The 17,292-nt window shown below is 36.5% G+C and overlaps 1 protein-coding gene across 2 annotated transcripts in view; it reads left to right on the forward strand.

The window, feature by feature from the left end:
- Positions 1-17,292, forward strand: part of LOC150077291 (mediator of RNA polymerase II transcription subunit 25-like) — a 763,048-nt gene that overhangs the window by 214,905 nt on the left and 530,851 nt on the right. For both annotated transcript variants that reach the window (XM_090386696.1, XM_090386697.1), the window contains exon 10: positions 4,274-4,455. In XM_090386696.1, coding sequence (XP_090242822.1) covers positions 4,274-4,455 — 182 coding nt within the window. The remainder of the gene's footprint in view (positions 1-4,273; positions 4,456-17,292) is intronic.

Genomic DNA, 17,292 nt, shown 5'->3' on the forward strand with positions numbered 1-17,292 from the left:
AAGTCCCATTCCTCCACTACTGACTTTAGTTCAACTCCACCAAGTGTATAAGTTATTTTGGGGTTGCTGTTCCCCAGGTGTAAGACCTTGCATTTTGCTGAATTAAAGCATAGCTGCCACTTTTCTGACCATCCCGGAAGTCTATCTAGGTTACTGTGAAGAAGCTCTGCTTGGCGGCGATCATTAACTACTCTACTGATCTTTACATCATCTTCAAGTTTAGACCTCACGCCCTCCTTCCCTTGATAGATGTCATTTAACATAATTAAAAACAACAGTGGTCCCAATACTGATCCTTGGGGAACCCAACTTCTTACATTAACCCAATCTGAGGAATAACCATTTATCACAACCCTCTGCCTGGTGCCCTCAAGCCATCTAAGGATTTTCCCTATGATTCCAGCCTCCAACTTATAAAGTAACTGCTCATGTGGGACTGAGTCAAATGCTTTGCTGAAATCCAAATAAACAATGTCAAAATTATTCTCTAAATCCAGCTCACGAGTGACCTGTCAAAATGGCTAACCAGATTTGTTAAACATGATTTTCCCTTTACAGAACCATGCTATGTATCCTACAGAATTCCATTTCCATCTAAATGATTCTAAATTCCACCCTTGATCATGCCTCCATGATTTTCCCTACTACTGAAGTTAGACTGGCTGGTCGGTAATTTCCTGTTACACTCCTAGAACCACCTTTATGGTAAATCACCAATTTACACCAATCCAATGGAATCTCTCCTGTCCAGTGATGCTCTCATAACTAGCCTTAATGGTTTAATGCACTCACTTGCCGCCTCCTTTAAGATTATAGGGTACATGACATCAACCACAGGAGCCTTACTCACCTGTAGGCACGAAAGTTCTCATTAAATAATCATTTGAAATTTCAACATCATTAATTACATTTTTTTTTCAATTTCACTTCCATAATATCTCATTGACACGAAGGGGATTTTTTATATAAATATCGATCAAAGTAACTGTTGAGTTCATCTGCAACTTCAGCTATGTTATCTAATACTATCCCACGTCCATTACATAAGGGTCCAATCTGATTTGTCCTGTTCTTTGCATTTATATATGTGAAGAATTACCATAACTGCTCTCTTTGCTCTCTTCTTTATTCCTTATCCCCACTGTTTGCTCTCTCCCGGACTCAGTGAAGATACTATAATGAAAATTATACTTCGCTTAATAAAATGTCTTTCTCCTTCTAAACATGATGAACATAATTCAACCATGGAAGACCAACATGGAACAGAACATGTGTTCCACAAATTCTTCCCAAAATAAGAAATTGCCTGACTCCACTGAGATTTTAAAAGGTGAACTTGAGTCGGAATTTAATGAAATACTTTTAACTATTTTTGCTAAAAAAGTTCAAAGCCTAGAAAATATGGACTGAGATAGTCTACGATTATCTCAGTACAATAGTACCAGAATAGAATCCGAAAGGGCGTTTTCTGCCGCTAATCAAATGCTGTATGTACCAAAATTAGATCCATTTTAAATTATTATACTATTGATTGCTTATGTTTCCTAAGAGCTCACTTTATTCGGACAGGTAGTGTGGATGCTTAAACATAACTAAACTTTGCAGTAACAATATGTATTTTAATGATTTTTTTCAGAATATTTATTATTGCAATCAAAGTTTATTTAAAACATGAATAATTCAAGCAATTACAGTACTTGTTTTTTTCCTTACTTCTTTGCACCTAATTGTCATCACAATTTTTTATTGAGAAAACATTTTTGGAATACTGGTATCCCGGTTTCATAAATTAAAAATACCGAAATACCGGTATTAAGATTTTTACTTGTATTGTAAGCCCTAATGGCCATATTGAACCTGAAATGCTCAAACATATTTTTCAATTTATAACTTTTTGTATATACCGTATGACAGATGTCTCTTGGATATCGTGTTTCCTAGTTAAAGGAAAATGGCTTTAATGAAACTATCTAAAACACCTAAGTAAGACTATTACCACTCCTAAATCCTGTAAGTTGATAGGACTTCTATTCACAGAAAAAGTTATGGAAAAGCTCCTTGCTACTCGTATACCTCAGAAATATGGATCTCAATGTTTTTCATCTTATGAATTTGGATTTAAATCTAGTATGACACAATGCCACCCATTTTTTTTAACTCATAAAATTGTTCAACTTTCTCATTCCAAATACTTGGTTTTTGTATAGATTTTGAAGGTGCCTATGACAATATTCAATGGAATAACATTCTTCAAAGACCACAGATAATTCCTATTCAAATTTATCATATTTTAAGAAGCTATTTTATTGACTGCTGTGTTATCATTCAATCTCGTTTTTCACAAAATAGTTAAACTAATCTATAAAGGCTGTCCTGAGTTCTTCAATCTAGGCACACTTGTTGGTGTGTAGTGCGAGATCTGCTGTTGGCTTAGAATACTGGCATTGTTTATAAAATTGCTTATGCTGATATCTTGTGTTACCAATTCCAGATCTTATCATGACCTTGAAAAACTGCCAAGGACTCTGGATTTGATACAAAAAAGAATCAGAATTTAACACACAAAACATTTTGATTAATTTAGTTTATTTAAGCGACAAGTATGGCACAGGAATTTAATTTTGATAATTTTTTTATTAAGTTCTTTACGTTCAAAAATTGGAAGCCCACCCAACCCGCGAACCAGAAAATTTCTGCAGACCCAACCTGCAGTGCAGGTGACCCAATGCGCAATCTATGATAATTGATTACAAAAAAAAAAAAAAAAAAAAAAAAGGAAGGACAACAGTGGAGGGATTCCATCAAATGTTATCTGGATAGAACTTTACCATTGGTTTTGGAAACAGATCAAATCCCTCCACTGTTGAATTTTTTTTTTTTTTTTTTTTTTTGTCAATAGAAAATGACAAAATAATAAAATAAAATAAACAAACTGAATTCTGAATTATTGCCTAGTAGTAGTAGCACTTTATCATTGGCATTGGTAACATCATATTGATTCCCTCCACCATCTTTCCCCCCTCCTCCTTCAGTTTTCTTGTTGATTTTGTAATCACCTAACTTGAATATAATTGATTATGACCATCATTAGCACATAATAACTCAAGTATTTTGCCATAACTAATCATTTGTAAATTCACCTTCCGTACAACTCCTTTCTCAAAAATTTCATCAGCAGTTCATGCAATAAGATGATAAAATTGTATTGGTAATGTTGTATTGGCAAAAGATGGTAATATTGTATTGTACTTAACAAAAATATTTTTTTTTATTTCTTGATATTTTTTTCACCATTAGCTAATTCCTAACCTTCATCATAATGAAATGTAGACAGAACAGTCAGTGAAGAAAGAAAGCAATATTTTCTGTATTAGTATTAATCATATAGTGTGAGGAAGCCACTGACTTTTTCTTGCACTAGACCAGAACAATCAATAATAAAAATTAATATTAAAAAGAAAAAAATAACCTATATATTTCTCTCATTACCTAGAACTATGCTGCTGACCTTTGAATTTCTTCAGGCTGCCAGCCACAACTTGCCACAGAATGGTAACTTATTCCAGTAATTTAGCAACTCATTGGCTAAAAGAAAACTTTCTACAATCCAGTTTAAATCCCTTTAGTGGTGCATGCCTTTTATATACTATTCTTAAATGGTATTGCCATATACCTGAGGTCACCTATGGAATTAACTGTTACTTCACCGAAGTGAGGAGCCCTAATCAAGTTGGAAGTGGTATTTGTGCCATATATTAAAAATATAATCAAAACTCATTATATTGTTATTTACATATTTTGCATTCTGTACTCATCCAGTTCATTGCTTCTAAATTTGTTAAAATACAATAACAAAAAGGGTGTAATTTTAACTTAAGCAGGTATAAAGATATCAACACTGTTATAGTACAAGCTGTATTCAGAAGAATTTATTTATTTTTTCTTAATGTTTTTGTTCTTACTTGTTTGAACGCATTTGTTTTATTTTCATGATAATTCCATCTCTAATATTGATGATAGTCCGATCTTTAATGTTACAAGCTTTAGGTTCAAGCTATTGTGTGGTGAATATGTGAGCCACTTTGGGAAAATGTTGGCGTGCTTTTTTACTTTTTCCTAATATTTGTTTTTATTTCTCAGTTTATGAAACCAAAAAAAAAAAAAAAAAAAAAAAATTATATATATATATATATATATATATATAAGATTATAATATATTTTGTTAGAAAATGTAAATATCAAAACGTGAAAATATACCTGTATAATTTTTAAGGTACTTCTGCAACTACTCTTCCTACATCACAAGTTCAAAGTCAGCCAACATCGGTGCCATTATCTACAGCTCCATCCACTGTTTCTTATGGTCAGTCCTCTTTATCTGGTCAACAGTCACAGCAGATATCCCAAAAACCTGGTGTACCAACACCTCCAAGCTCACTTCTTCCACTTAGTCAGGTAAAAAAATTATTCTTCTTTTCTGTTATTGAGATGATAAATAATTCCACCTCCACCCAGAATCATGATTTATAAAATTAGGGAATGTTGAAATCTTTTGTAATATGCTTGGAATATGGTTTGCTTAAAAAAAAAAAAAACATAAGTAAAGAAAGAAAGAAAGAAAGAAAGAAGTGGGACATCGATTATCTAAACTGACCTGGAGGTTTTCATACCACTTGTAATAATTTATTGTTCAGACAATTGATTTTCTGGGAATTGGACAGTCATTGAATACATTTATCACAAATGAGCTTATAAGAAAGGTTAAAATGAAATAAGAAAAAATAGGCTAAACAGGATTTCAGTTTGTTTGTATTTTGCATACCTTTGCAATCTTTAACTTCATTTTTAGGAGTATAATTTACCCGAACTTTGAAATTGGGGAAATCATTTCAGTTTTTTGTAATATGCCTACTTATAAAACTTTAGTTGTTTGGGAAGCTGAGAACTATCTGAGGAAGTTTGGAAATAATGATGTCTGAGTGTTAACTTTGGAGAGTGCATATGTTACTTAATATTTATATAAAACAATCCAGAGCCATTCATTGCTTCCAGTTTTGTATAATACTTCTGTTTTTTTTAGATAGTTCTCATTGTGGTACAAGTATATTTACAACTTTTACAACTAATATATTATCACTTGACAATCAATCATCTTACAGTGCAGTAAGAAAGGTCAGATTTTCTCTCAAGATCCTGTTTTTTAAACTTAAACTTCTAATAAACTGTGAAATTTTTTAAATTAATCTTTTAAAACTCTTAAAAATAAAGTTAAAAGATCACAAAGTTATGGAATGTAACAACTAATTGAAATCTTATTTTATCTATTTTTTATTATTTTATGTGGTATTCAGAGAAATAACTACTGTCAAGGGAAAAAGGTAGGCATTTTTCATAGCTAATTGAGTGTGTTCAGACATATTTAAATTTTTTTTAAAGCACTTTATTACTGCACTTACACAACATTTATATTATCATGGTAGTCCTTTCTTTTAAAAAAATTTCATAACCAAAGTTGGTGGTGTGTTGGCCCTCACCAAATTTCAAAAGATTATAAATTTATGTCCCTGGCCCTTCTCCTGTATAGAAGTAGTATGCTTTACAACATTTTGCCACTATTATTCTTTTCCACTAATTAATATTGTGTAAAAAATCTTATATTCGGGTTACAGTAAGAATAATTGCTTAACTCATGGAATAGGCAAGCAAGCTGAATGTCTTATTATGGGTGACTTCATTCTGTCCTAGATTGAATGGAATAAGTGGGAAATGGGAGGGAAGCTCACCATAGGGAAAACTTTTTTTAAATAAACCAGATGATTATGATTTGTACTAGCATGTTAGTGAAAATACTAGGGGTGAGAATATTCTTGATCTCATCATTATTTACAAAACAGATGTCTTGTAACCCATTACAAGACATCTGTTTGGCACAACCCATTGGCAAGTAGTGATCATGCAGTCGTTATTTGGAGGATGAAGAAAGGTGTTGCAGAACTTAAAGGTAACGGCATGATAAAGTGGGGCCTATGATGGCTTAAAGTGCTACATGGTATCTATTTATTGAGCAGATTGCAGAGTGAGGGCAAATACATTTGAGCTGTATAATATCTTTAAAGCAAAAATTACAAAAGCCATGAATGCATATATACCATTAAGAAAATATTGCATGAGGTTGAGGATGCAGAAATGCATGTATGCAGAGCGACAAAAGGTAGTGAAGCCTACAACAGCCATAAGTTGATCTGTAAAATTAAGGAGAGAGAGATTCCTTTGGACTGAAGACATACAACTTTATCACCCATACATAACTGTGGTTCTAAGAGTGAAGTCGGTAACTACAGACCACTTAGCCTGACTTCAGTGGTAGGAAAAATCTTGGAGGTAATGATTAAGAGTGTGGAATCTTCAAGAAAGCAAGCTTGTACAGCATCAGCCAAAAAAAAAAAAAAAAAAAAACCCCTTCCCATTTCACCCATCTATTCACTCCAAATGTTTGTCTAGTTTTGCTTTGAATTTATTTAAGCTGTCAACTTCTACAACAACAGATGGAAGTTTGTTCCAGATCAACCACATGCTGGCTAAAGGCAAACTTCTGCACATCTATTCTACAACTGTCTTTCCTCAATTTGAATTTATTTCCTCAATTTGAATTTATGTCCCCTCATCAATTAATATGGGCAAGAGGCAGAATCCCATCAGCATTGAGCTTGCTCAAACTATTCAAGGCCTTATACACATCGGTCAGATCACCTTGCAGGTGCCAAATCACGAGACACTGTGATTTGCAAATCTTAAGCCTTTCTTCATAAGAGCAACCCTTTGTTCCATTCACTAATCTTGTTGCCCTTCTCTGTACTTGTTCCAGCAGCTCTAAATCTTTCCTAAAATGAGGCCTCCACATCTGTATACAGTACTCAAGGTGTGGCCTGACCATTGTTTTATACAAGGGGATAATTACCTCCTTATCCTTGATAAAAAATTCCTGTATATCATTGACCAAACACTATCAGAAAAACACTTCTCAGAAAACTTCGGTTTTGGCACAGTTATTCATGAACTGAATGTAGGGAACAATTTTAGCAAAGCATCCGATTTTGTTTGGATTTTAGTAAAGCATGCAGTAACCAATCACAAGGGATGCAATCCGTGATGAGAGCTTACTGTATAGGCTGGAACATGTTTGGATTACAGGGAAGATTCTAAAATAGACTGTTGGGTGACTGCAGGGCAGAATGCAAAGGGTTGTGATTTGGATATTCTTCAGATTGATGTAACTTCAGAAATGGCATCCCTCCCCAAGGATTGATGCTTGGACCACTGTTGGTTCTGATTTTCATAAATGACATTGAAGAAGGGATAAAAAAGTGTGATGTCAAAGTTTGCAGGCAGTGTAAAGATTGGTAGAGTCGTTAATGATCATTGTCAAACAGCATTCCTTCAGGATAACTTGAACAGGCTTCAAGAATGATCAGAAAAGTGGCAGCTAAGTTTTCATGCAGCAAATGCAAGTTCTTACACTTGGGTAATAGCAACCCAAAATAAATTACCCACTTGGTGGGATTGAATTAAAAACAGTAGAATAAGAAGGGGATGTTGGAATTACAATATAGCAGATCTGAAGTTTTCTGCGCAGTGTAAACAAGCAGCCAGGAAAGCCCATGTTGGCCTATTGATGATTTATCAAACATTATTCTGTAGAGACAGGGAGGTTATAATCTCACTTTATAAGTCAGTTATAAGACTGCATTTGGAATACTGTGTCAAGTATGGGGACCTCTAAAACAAGACATTGAGCTTCTTGAAAGGATCCAAAGATAGTTCTTACAAGGTTGAGATTGTCAAAAGGGCAACTGTTTGAAGAAAGAAAGAAGGATTATATGGACTACAGAGCTTGGCAACCAGCCTCCTCAGATGGGACCTGATCGAGGTTTATAAGGTTCTGAGAGGGGTTAATAAAGTGAATGAAGGTGAAATTTTCACTGTTATAAAGAATTCCGAAACTACAGGCCATTAATTCAAATTACAAGGGAAGAGATTTAGACTAGATTGTAGGAGGTTTTCCTTTAGCCAGCAAGTTGTTGATTACTGGAAAACGTTTTCTCTGCAGGTAGTTGAGGCTGACAATTTGAAGCAATTCAAAGGTCAACTAGATACTTACTTTCATGAGGAGGGAAGTGCATAATTTGTTGTTTTTATTTTTTTATTTATTTATTTTATTTTATTTATTTATTTTTTTTTTTTAGCAGGTGAATCAAAAGCTTCCTTGTGTGGCTTCCTTGCACTATTTGGCCAACACTAATACTACTACTAACTCACATGTGTGAGCATGAACCTTTTGCTTTCAGCATACTTGTAAAGAAGTTATTTTTAGTGAGATAGTTTCATATGAAAAACATGAAGAAAATTGACAAAAACAACTGATTTGTCAGTTGTTAACAGTTTCCCATGCTATTTTTTGAAAAGGTTCATATCATAAAAAGTGTGGTGACCATCCCATGCTATTTGATCAAATGAGCAGCAGCCTGGAAAACAAGATGCACGGTATTTCAGAGACTGCTGGGAGTCATTGCGGTACTAGTAAACACATGGATTGTGTTAGAATAGCTAAGAATAGGAACGGGTGCATGTATACTTGTGTGTACACCAATGCTAGAAGTTTGGTAAATAAATTTGATAAATTTGAGGTATTGCTCAAAACATCAAAGGCAGATATTGTTGGAAAATCAGATATGTGGTGTCACACAGATATAAGGAATGCAGAACTGGAATTTGGGGAGTACAATGTGAACAGACAGGATAGGAAGGGAGGAGGGGTTATGCTATTAGTTAAGAACCACACAAAATCCAAGGAAGTGAAGCCAGTCGACATCGCTGGACAGTGCAGTGTCGAGTCAGTTTGGTGTGACATAAGCATTGGGAGATCAAAATTGAGTGTAGGAGTGTGCTGTAAGCCTAATGACTCTGAAGAGTATAATAAGAAACTGTACAGGGAAATAGAGTGGGCCAGTAAATCAGTCTTATAATGGAGGATTTCAATTTCCCAGATATTGACTGGAATTTGTGGGTTGGTCACTCACACACTAGCAAGGCTTTTGTGGATTTATTGAATGATTGTTTTCTACATCAGCATGTTCAGGAGGCAACTAGGAGTAATACTCTTGATCTGATTATCAGTAGTGATTCTTCATGCATTAAGAATCTGCATATAAAGGAACCACTAGGTGGCAGTGATCACAGTGTGCTGAAGTGGGATTTACTTAAAGAGGTAACTACCATGAGGGGTAAAGGGAAGGGTTTTTGCTTTCGTAGAGGCGACTACGATGGTCTGAGACAGTATTTAAATTCTATACAGTGGCACCAACTGATGATGTTACCGACAGCAAATTCAAAATGGGAATTCAAAATGGGAAAGCATTCAAAGAACTTATCTTGGAAGTTAATAGCCTTTACATACCAACCAAGAAATATTGTTCAAGGTCTAGGCCTAAATGGATGTCAGATGAACAAATGAGACATATGGCAGAGAAGAAAAATGCATGGGATATACATATAAATTAATGGGTGACATGGAAGCCTATGATAGATATAAATTGGTCTGTAACCAAATCACAAACGAAATTAGGCAGGCAAAGGCAGATTATGAGAAATCCTTGGCAAAGGATGCAAAGAAAAACAGAAAAGAGTTCTTAACCTATGTAAACTCTAGAAGGAAGGGGATGAATCAGATTGGTCCACTAGATATTGATGGTTCAACAGTTGAGGACGCTGCTCAGGTGGCTAACAAACTAAATTAGTATTTTGCATCTACATTCACACATGAGGAGTTATTCAGGAAGGGGAATGCCTGAGGTGAAGTAAACTCTGTCAGTGAGCTAGATGATTTTCTAATAACTGAGAGGAAAGTGGAGGAGAAATTGTTGAGGATAAACATAAAAAAGGCACCCGGGGTGGATGGGATCTATCCAGTTATATTAAAGGAGGCAGCAAAAGAAGTAAGCAAATCCTTAGCCATAATTATGAGAGCTTCTTTGGACTCAGGGGAGGTACCCATAGACTGGAGATGTTCAAATCTGACCCCAATTCACAAAAGAGGATCAATGGCTGACATACGTATTATAGACCTGTGAGTTTAACTTCTGTTCCAGGAAAATTAATGGAGGCACTTGTTAAAGAAGCACTGCAAGATCATCTAGACAAGACTTCAGTTATAGCTCAGACACAGCATGGTTTTGTTAAGGGAAAGTCTTGCCTTAACAATTTGATTGGATACTATGATGCAGTCACAAAAGAACTGGATGCAGGGAATAACTTTGATATTATATATTTGGATCTTAGAAAGGCTTTTGATACTGTTGCACATGGAAGACTGCTGCACAAATTGGTGCAGTGTGGCATTGGAGGCAAATTGCTGCTGTGGATAAAGGGATGGTTGAGGAGGAGAAGACAGAGTGGTTATCAATGGACACTGCTCACCATGGACTAATGTTATTAGTGGAGTCCCTCAGGGTTCAATTTTGGGTCCATTGTTGTTTTCTGTATTTATAAATGATATTGATGATGGTATATGAAGCTTAATGTCCAAGTTTGCAGACGATACAAAGGTAGGCAGGGTTGTTAAGGACACTACTGATGCTATGCTGCTGCAACAGGATCAGGAAAGGTTGAGCAGATGGGCTGAGAGGTGGCAAATGAAGTTTAACATTGACAAATGTAAAGTACTACATATAGGAAACAGTAACCACAGAGCAACGTATCAACTCTGTGGTACTACTCTGACAGTGGTAGAGAATGAAAAGGACCTGGGGATAATTGTGCAGGCAGATATGAAGTTTTCTGAGCAGTGCAGATCGGTTGCAATAGTAGCTCATGGTGTCTTGTCAATGATATACAGGAATTTTTCTAGCAAGGATAAGGAGGTGATTATTCCCTTGTATAAGGCAATGGTCTGGCCACACCTTGAGTACTGTATACAGGTCTGGAGGCCTCATTTCAAGAAGGATGTAGAGCTGCTGGAACAAGTACAGAGAAGGGCAACAAGATTAGTGAATAGAACAAAGGATTTCTCTTACGAAGAAAGCTTACGTTTTTCAAATTACAGTGTCTGGAGACTAGGCACCGGTGAGGTGATCTGATTGAGGTGTACAAAGCCTTGAATGGTTTGAGCATGCTCAGAATAATAACCTGAGAGGGCATAAATTCAAATTGAGGAAAGACAGGTGTAGGATAGATGTGTGGAAGTTTGCCTTTAGCCAGTGGGTAGTTGGTTGCTGGAACAGACTTCCATCCCTTGCTGTGGAAGTTGATAGTCTAAATAAATTTAAGGCTCAGCTGGACCGGTATTTCAAACGAATGGAGGGGTGAAATGGGAGTGGTTTTTTTTTTTTTTTTTTTTTTTTTGGCTGATTTTGCATAAGCTTGCTTACTTTCATCATATGCCTCTACTAATGCTAAAAAAGCAATGCTGCTCTGAGTGCTCCAGAGTATCAGACGTAGTTCCACAAAGTTCAGTACTGGATCTCTTTTAGGTCTTGATATTGGTAAATAACATTGGTGAAGGCAATGTAATTGTTTTCTGTTAATAAAAAGGTTCTGGGAGGTTGTAAATTTTTTTTTTTTTTTTTTACGTGAACCCCAAACACGAGAGGTATTAGAACCTATAGTACTTAGTACCGTGCTTGGGTTGGAGGTTGAGAAGACGATAGAAGATATTTGTTGACATTGGACTTGAACTTCTGTAGATTGTAATTTTCAGGAAATACGTATGAAGGAAGGTTGTTCCAGAAAACGGCAGTTGAATGAATAAATGAGGAAGATGAAAAGTTGGTTCTGTGGTTTTGAAGTTGGACAGTAAATGAATGTTGGCTGGTGGCGGCACGTGTTCGGACTGTTTTGAAAGAGAGAGCAGGAATTATAGAAGCCAATTCAGAAGAACAGTGCCCATGGAAGTATCTGTAGAAGAGGCATGCAGCAGAAACAGTGCATCTATGAGAAAGCGAGTGGAGAGACTGTTAGAGATGAATCATTAATTAACCTAACTGCCCTCTTCTGAATGGAATCAAGAAGCCTGAGAGAGGTTTTGGGGGCACCACCCCAGATGTGGGAACAATATTCCATGGCAGGGCGGATTTGCGATTTATCCAGAGTGAGCAGCTGTTTGGAAGAAAAGTAAGGCCGAGAGCGAAAGAGAAAACCAAGTTTTTTAGATGCAGAGGAAGCAATATTTGTAATGTGCTTGTGCCAAGAGAGATTAGAAGTCAGGGTAATCCCCAAAAGAGATATATCATTTTGCCTACAAATCGGAGTGTCACTAAAGATAAGCATAGGAGCAGAAGAATCCTTTTTGCGAGATATAAGACAAGACTGAGTTTTAGAAGTGTCGAAATCAACTAAGTTTTTTTTGCCCCACTGGAGAATTACCTGAAGATTGGCATTTAAGGAATTGGTAGCAGATTCGAGAAGTTGAAGCTGATTGAGCAGGACAAGGTTTCTCGAAATGGAAAGTGGAATGCAATGTGCTATCATCGGCAAAACTATGGATAGGATTTCTAGTCAATGGAAGAAGGTCATTAATATACAAGAGGAAAAGAGTGGGGGAAAGAACAGAATCTTAGGGGACACCGGCATTAGTGGAGAAGTTAGAAGACAGAGAGCCATCTACCATCACCCTCAGTGAGCGATTAGAGAGAACACTGGATAACCAATTACAAAAAAACAGTTGGCAAACCATAAGATGGAAGCTTGTTTAGAAGACCTTTATGCCAAACACGATCAAAAGCCTTTGAGATGTCAAGAGCAACTACTTGTGTTTCACCGAACCTTTCCATTGAATTAGTCCATAAATAGGTAAAATAAGCCAGAATATCACCAATGGATCGACAGTGATGGAATCCATACTGGCGATCGTTGATCAGACAGAAGGTTTCTAGGTAGTTTAAGAGTTGGCAGTTAATTGATTTCTCCATTACTTTAGAAAGAGTAGAAGTAATAGCAATGAGACGATAATTGGATGGGAGGGATTTGTCACCCTTTTTAGGAACTGGCTGGATATGAGCAAATTTCCGAGCAGAAGGAAAAACACCCTTAGAATAAGAAAGTGAAAAAAGGCGGCAAAGAATAGGAGTAAGTTCAAGAGCACAGGTTTTGAGAACAAGTGGAGAAATACCATCAGGACCTGGAGCTTTCTTAGCATCAACATTCATCAAAATCCTTCTGATATCCTTTTGACGAAAGACCACAGGAGGCATTGAATGGAGCATGTTGTTAATGGTGGGAGGTATTTTACCAAGATCATTAATACATGAGCTGGAAGAAAAATGGGATGGTAGCAAGTCAGCTTTATCCTTGGCTGAAATGACAACAGAACCATCTGGTTTGGACAGAGGTGGGAGCAGAGATGGCAAAAGTTTCAGCCAATAGCTTTGGCAAGAGACCAGAATGCTCGGCAACCATTAGGGCAAGAAGCAAGTTTTCTACTCAGCCTGTTCAAACTCTAGTTTGAACTGATTAATAACTGCTTTACAATTGTTGCGAGCTTTGCTGTAAACAGAAAATGAAACTGAAGAATTAAAACAAGCCAATTACGATATGCAACATTCTTCTCTTGAACAGCCTTAGCACATTTATTGGAAAACCAAGGTTTAGATAAAGGACGAGATTTTAAAGTGGAGTGTGGGATAAAGAATTCCATTCCTGCAAGAATAATTTCACTGACACGATCTGAGCAAACGTTGACATCAGAAGTTTTGAAACAGTAATCCGACCAAGGAAAAGAAGAAAAGAAGTCTCGCAGGTCATCCCATTTTGCATTCTTGTAATGCCAAACAACACAAGGTTGGGAAATGAAAGTAAACAAGGTACCTTGCTTCAGCAAGACTAAAACCCAGGTAAATTATTCAGCTGTCCTCAGAACCATCAGTTGTACAGTGTTGTAAAAGATAAGGTTATATTTAGGGCTTCTCAAATATACAGTTTTTTTTTTCATCCCGAAATTTTACTGATTCCTGGGATCCCGGGAATAGTTGTCTAAATTTAGAAAAATTGACTATTTATGTTTATATATTTAAAAATTAAACAGCTGACTGAGCTGACATATTCATCTTCAATGCTTGCAGATGCAGTGATCTTATCTATAGAGTGCCTCAATTTTAAGTGTCAAAAAAACCACTAGTTGACTAGCCTTGTCACAATAAAGTGAAATGATATTTTATGTATTTTGCACTTTCTTCTTTATAGTTCTTTATGAAATATTGCCAGACAAAATATTTTGAGTTAGACGTTTGTGTTTGAATTTGAAATCTATTACTATGAATGATAAAAAAAATTGCATTGATGGGAAAAAGAATGCACTGTATAGTTGAAAGTGCACACGATTGATATTAACTGCTAACTAACTAGTAGATGCAGACATGTCACGTGATTCAAATTCTATGAGTTGCTTGAAGCACAGGCCACGGGCAGTAACTAAGTTAAAGGTATGTTCAACATGCTGTGCTATGTCAGCCAGGTTGCCAACTGACATTTTTCATTACCAAATTGACAGGAATTTGGTAATTAAAAATTAGCATTAGTTGAGGCATATGATACAAGAAATCAAGCCAAAAGAAAAAAAAAACACCTTACCAATTTACCCATCCGGTCACTCCAAATGCTTATCTAGTTCAGTCTTAAATTTATTTAAGCTATCAACTTCCACAATAACGGATGGAAGTCTGTTCAAGAAATCAACAAACCAGCTGGCTAAAGGCAAACTTCTGCACATATATCCTACTACTATCTTTCCTCAATTTGAATCTATGCCCCCCCCTCAGTTCTTAATCTGAGTAAGCCGAAGCATCACATCAGCATTGAGCCTACTCAAACCATTCAAGGCCTTATACACCTCAATGAGATCACCTTGCAGGTGCCTAGTCTCCAGATGCTGCAACTTGCAGAACTTAATCGTCTCTTGGTAAGAGCATCCTTCTGTTCCTGTCACCAATCTTGTTGCCCTTCTCTGTACTCGTTCTAGCAACTCTACATCGTTGCTAGAATGAAGCGTCCAGACCTGAACGCAGTACTCAAGGTGTAGCCTGGTCATTGCCTTACACAAGAGAATAAACCGACCAGGCTAGTCGGGTGGGTAAAGTGCCTGCCTGGCAACCCAAAGGTCGCGGGTTCGATTCCCGCCTCGGGCTTGGATCAATGTACTGCAAAAACCTTGGGAGGTGCATTATGGCCATAGAAGCCTATGCGGCAACAACTTCCAAAAAAAAAAAAAAAAAACAAGAGGATAATCACTTCTTTGTCTCTGCTAGCAAAATTCGTATATATCATCATTGACGAAACTTCATGAAGTGTTCTGGCAGCCCGTCTGCACTGCTCAGAGAACTTTAAATCTGACTGCACAATAACCCCCAGGTCTCTTACATTCATCACCTTACTGAGTGTAGTATCACATAGTTGGTACGTTTCTCTTGGGTTCCTGCTACCCATATACAGAAATTTGCAATTGTAAATGTTAAAACTTCTGTTGATACTTCTCAGCTCATTTGCCTATCTTTTTTAGATTCTGTTGTAGTGGCATTCTGTTTTTACAATTCTTAACAATCCTACCAACCTTTGCATCATCTGCATACTTGGACATTATGCCTGAAATACCTTCTTTGATATCATTGATAAACAGACAAAACAACAATGGGCCTAGTATATAACCCAGGTGGACTCCACTAATATCATTAGTGCATGTCGAGCAGTGTCCATTTATTACCGCTCTCTACTGTCTCCTACTCAGCCATCCTTTATTCCTTGCAGCAACTTTCCCCTAATGCCAAATTGCTCCAATTTGTACAGCAGTCTTCCCTGTGCAACAGTACCAAAAGCTTTCCTGAAATCCAAATATATGATATCAAAATTATTTTTTGCATTCTGTTCCTTTATGACCACATCATAGTATCGAATCAAATTTGTCAGACAAGACTTTCTCTTCACAAGCACATACTGTATCTGGAATATAACTGCAGTCTTGTCTAGGTGATTCTGCATCACTTCTTTAACCACTGACTCTATTATTTTCCCTGGAACAAAAGTTAAACTAACAGGTCTATAATTATTTGTGTCACCCTTTGAACCCACTTTGTGAATTTGGGATACATTTGCACATCTCCAGTCCACAGGAACCTCCTTTGAATCTAAGGATGCTCTCACAATTATGGCTGAGGGTTTGCTTACTTCCCTTCCTGCTTCCTTCAATATAACTGGATAGATTCCATCTGCTCCACGAGCCTTTTTTTATGTTGAAATTCAACAATTTTTCCTCCACTTTGCTCCCCGTTATTACAAAATCTTTTACCTCCCTATTAGAGTTTGGGTAAACTTCTGTCCAACCCTTCCTTACAGAATTGCTCATGTGTGAAGGTAAATGCAAAATACTCATTTAGTTTGTCATCAATCTGAGCAGGATCATCAACAGTTGAACCACCACCATCAAGTGGACCAATCTGATTCATCCCTTTCCTTCTAGAGTTTACATAAGTAAAGAAGTCTTTGTTTTTCTTTGCATCCTTTGCCAAGGATTTCTCTTAATCAACCTTCACTTGCTTAAACTCCTTTATGATTTGATTACAGACCAGCTAATATCTGCCGTAGTCTTCTGTGTTACCTGATAATTTATATGCATCCCATTCATTTTTATTCTCTGCCACGAGTCTCATTAGCACCCACATTAACATTCTTAGTTGGTATGAAAAGCCTAGAAGCTTCCAAGATTAATTCCTTGAAGGCTTCCTATTTATAATTCACTGTTTTTAACATCATCATTTGATCCCATTGTATAGAATTTAAAAACTGTCTGTGCTCACTGTAGTCACCTTTACAAAAACAAAAACCCTTCCTTTTCTCCTTGATTGTATTTGCATCTTTAAGAAAATCCCACATTGGTACACTATCACCTAGTGGTTCCTTTATCTGCAAATTCTTAATGCATTATTAATCACTTCTGATACTCAGATCAAGAGTATTACTCCCTTTGGTTGTCCCTTGAACTTGTTGCTATAGAAAACAGTCCTCCAGTAAATGCACAAAAGTCATGCTAGCATTAGTATCAGCAAAAAAAAAAAAAAAAAAAAAAAACTTCCCATTTCACCCATCCAGTCACTCCAAATATTTGTCTAGTTCAGCCTTCAATTTATTTAAGCTATCAACTTCCACGAAAACAGATGGAAGTCTGCTCCAGCAATCAACTACCCGCTGGCTAAAGCATACTTTCGCATATCTAGTCTACAACTGTCTTCCCTCAATTTGAGTCTATGCCCCCCC

This window comes from Mastigoproctus giganteus, chromosome 12, assembly GCF_048544385.1.
Source record: "Mastigoproctus giganteus isolate SK-2022 chromosome 12, ASM4854438v1, whole genome shotgun sequence".
Classification (NCBI taxonomy): Eukaryota; Metazoa; Arthropoda; class Arachnida; order Uropygi; family Thelyphonidae; genus Mastigoproctus; species Mastigoproctus giganteus.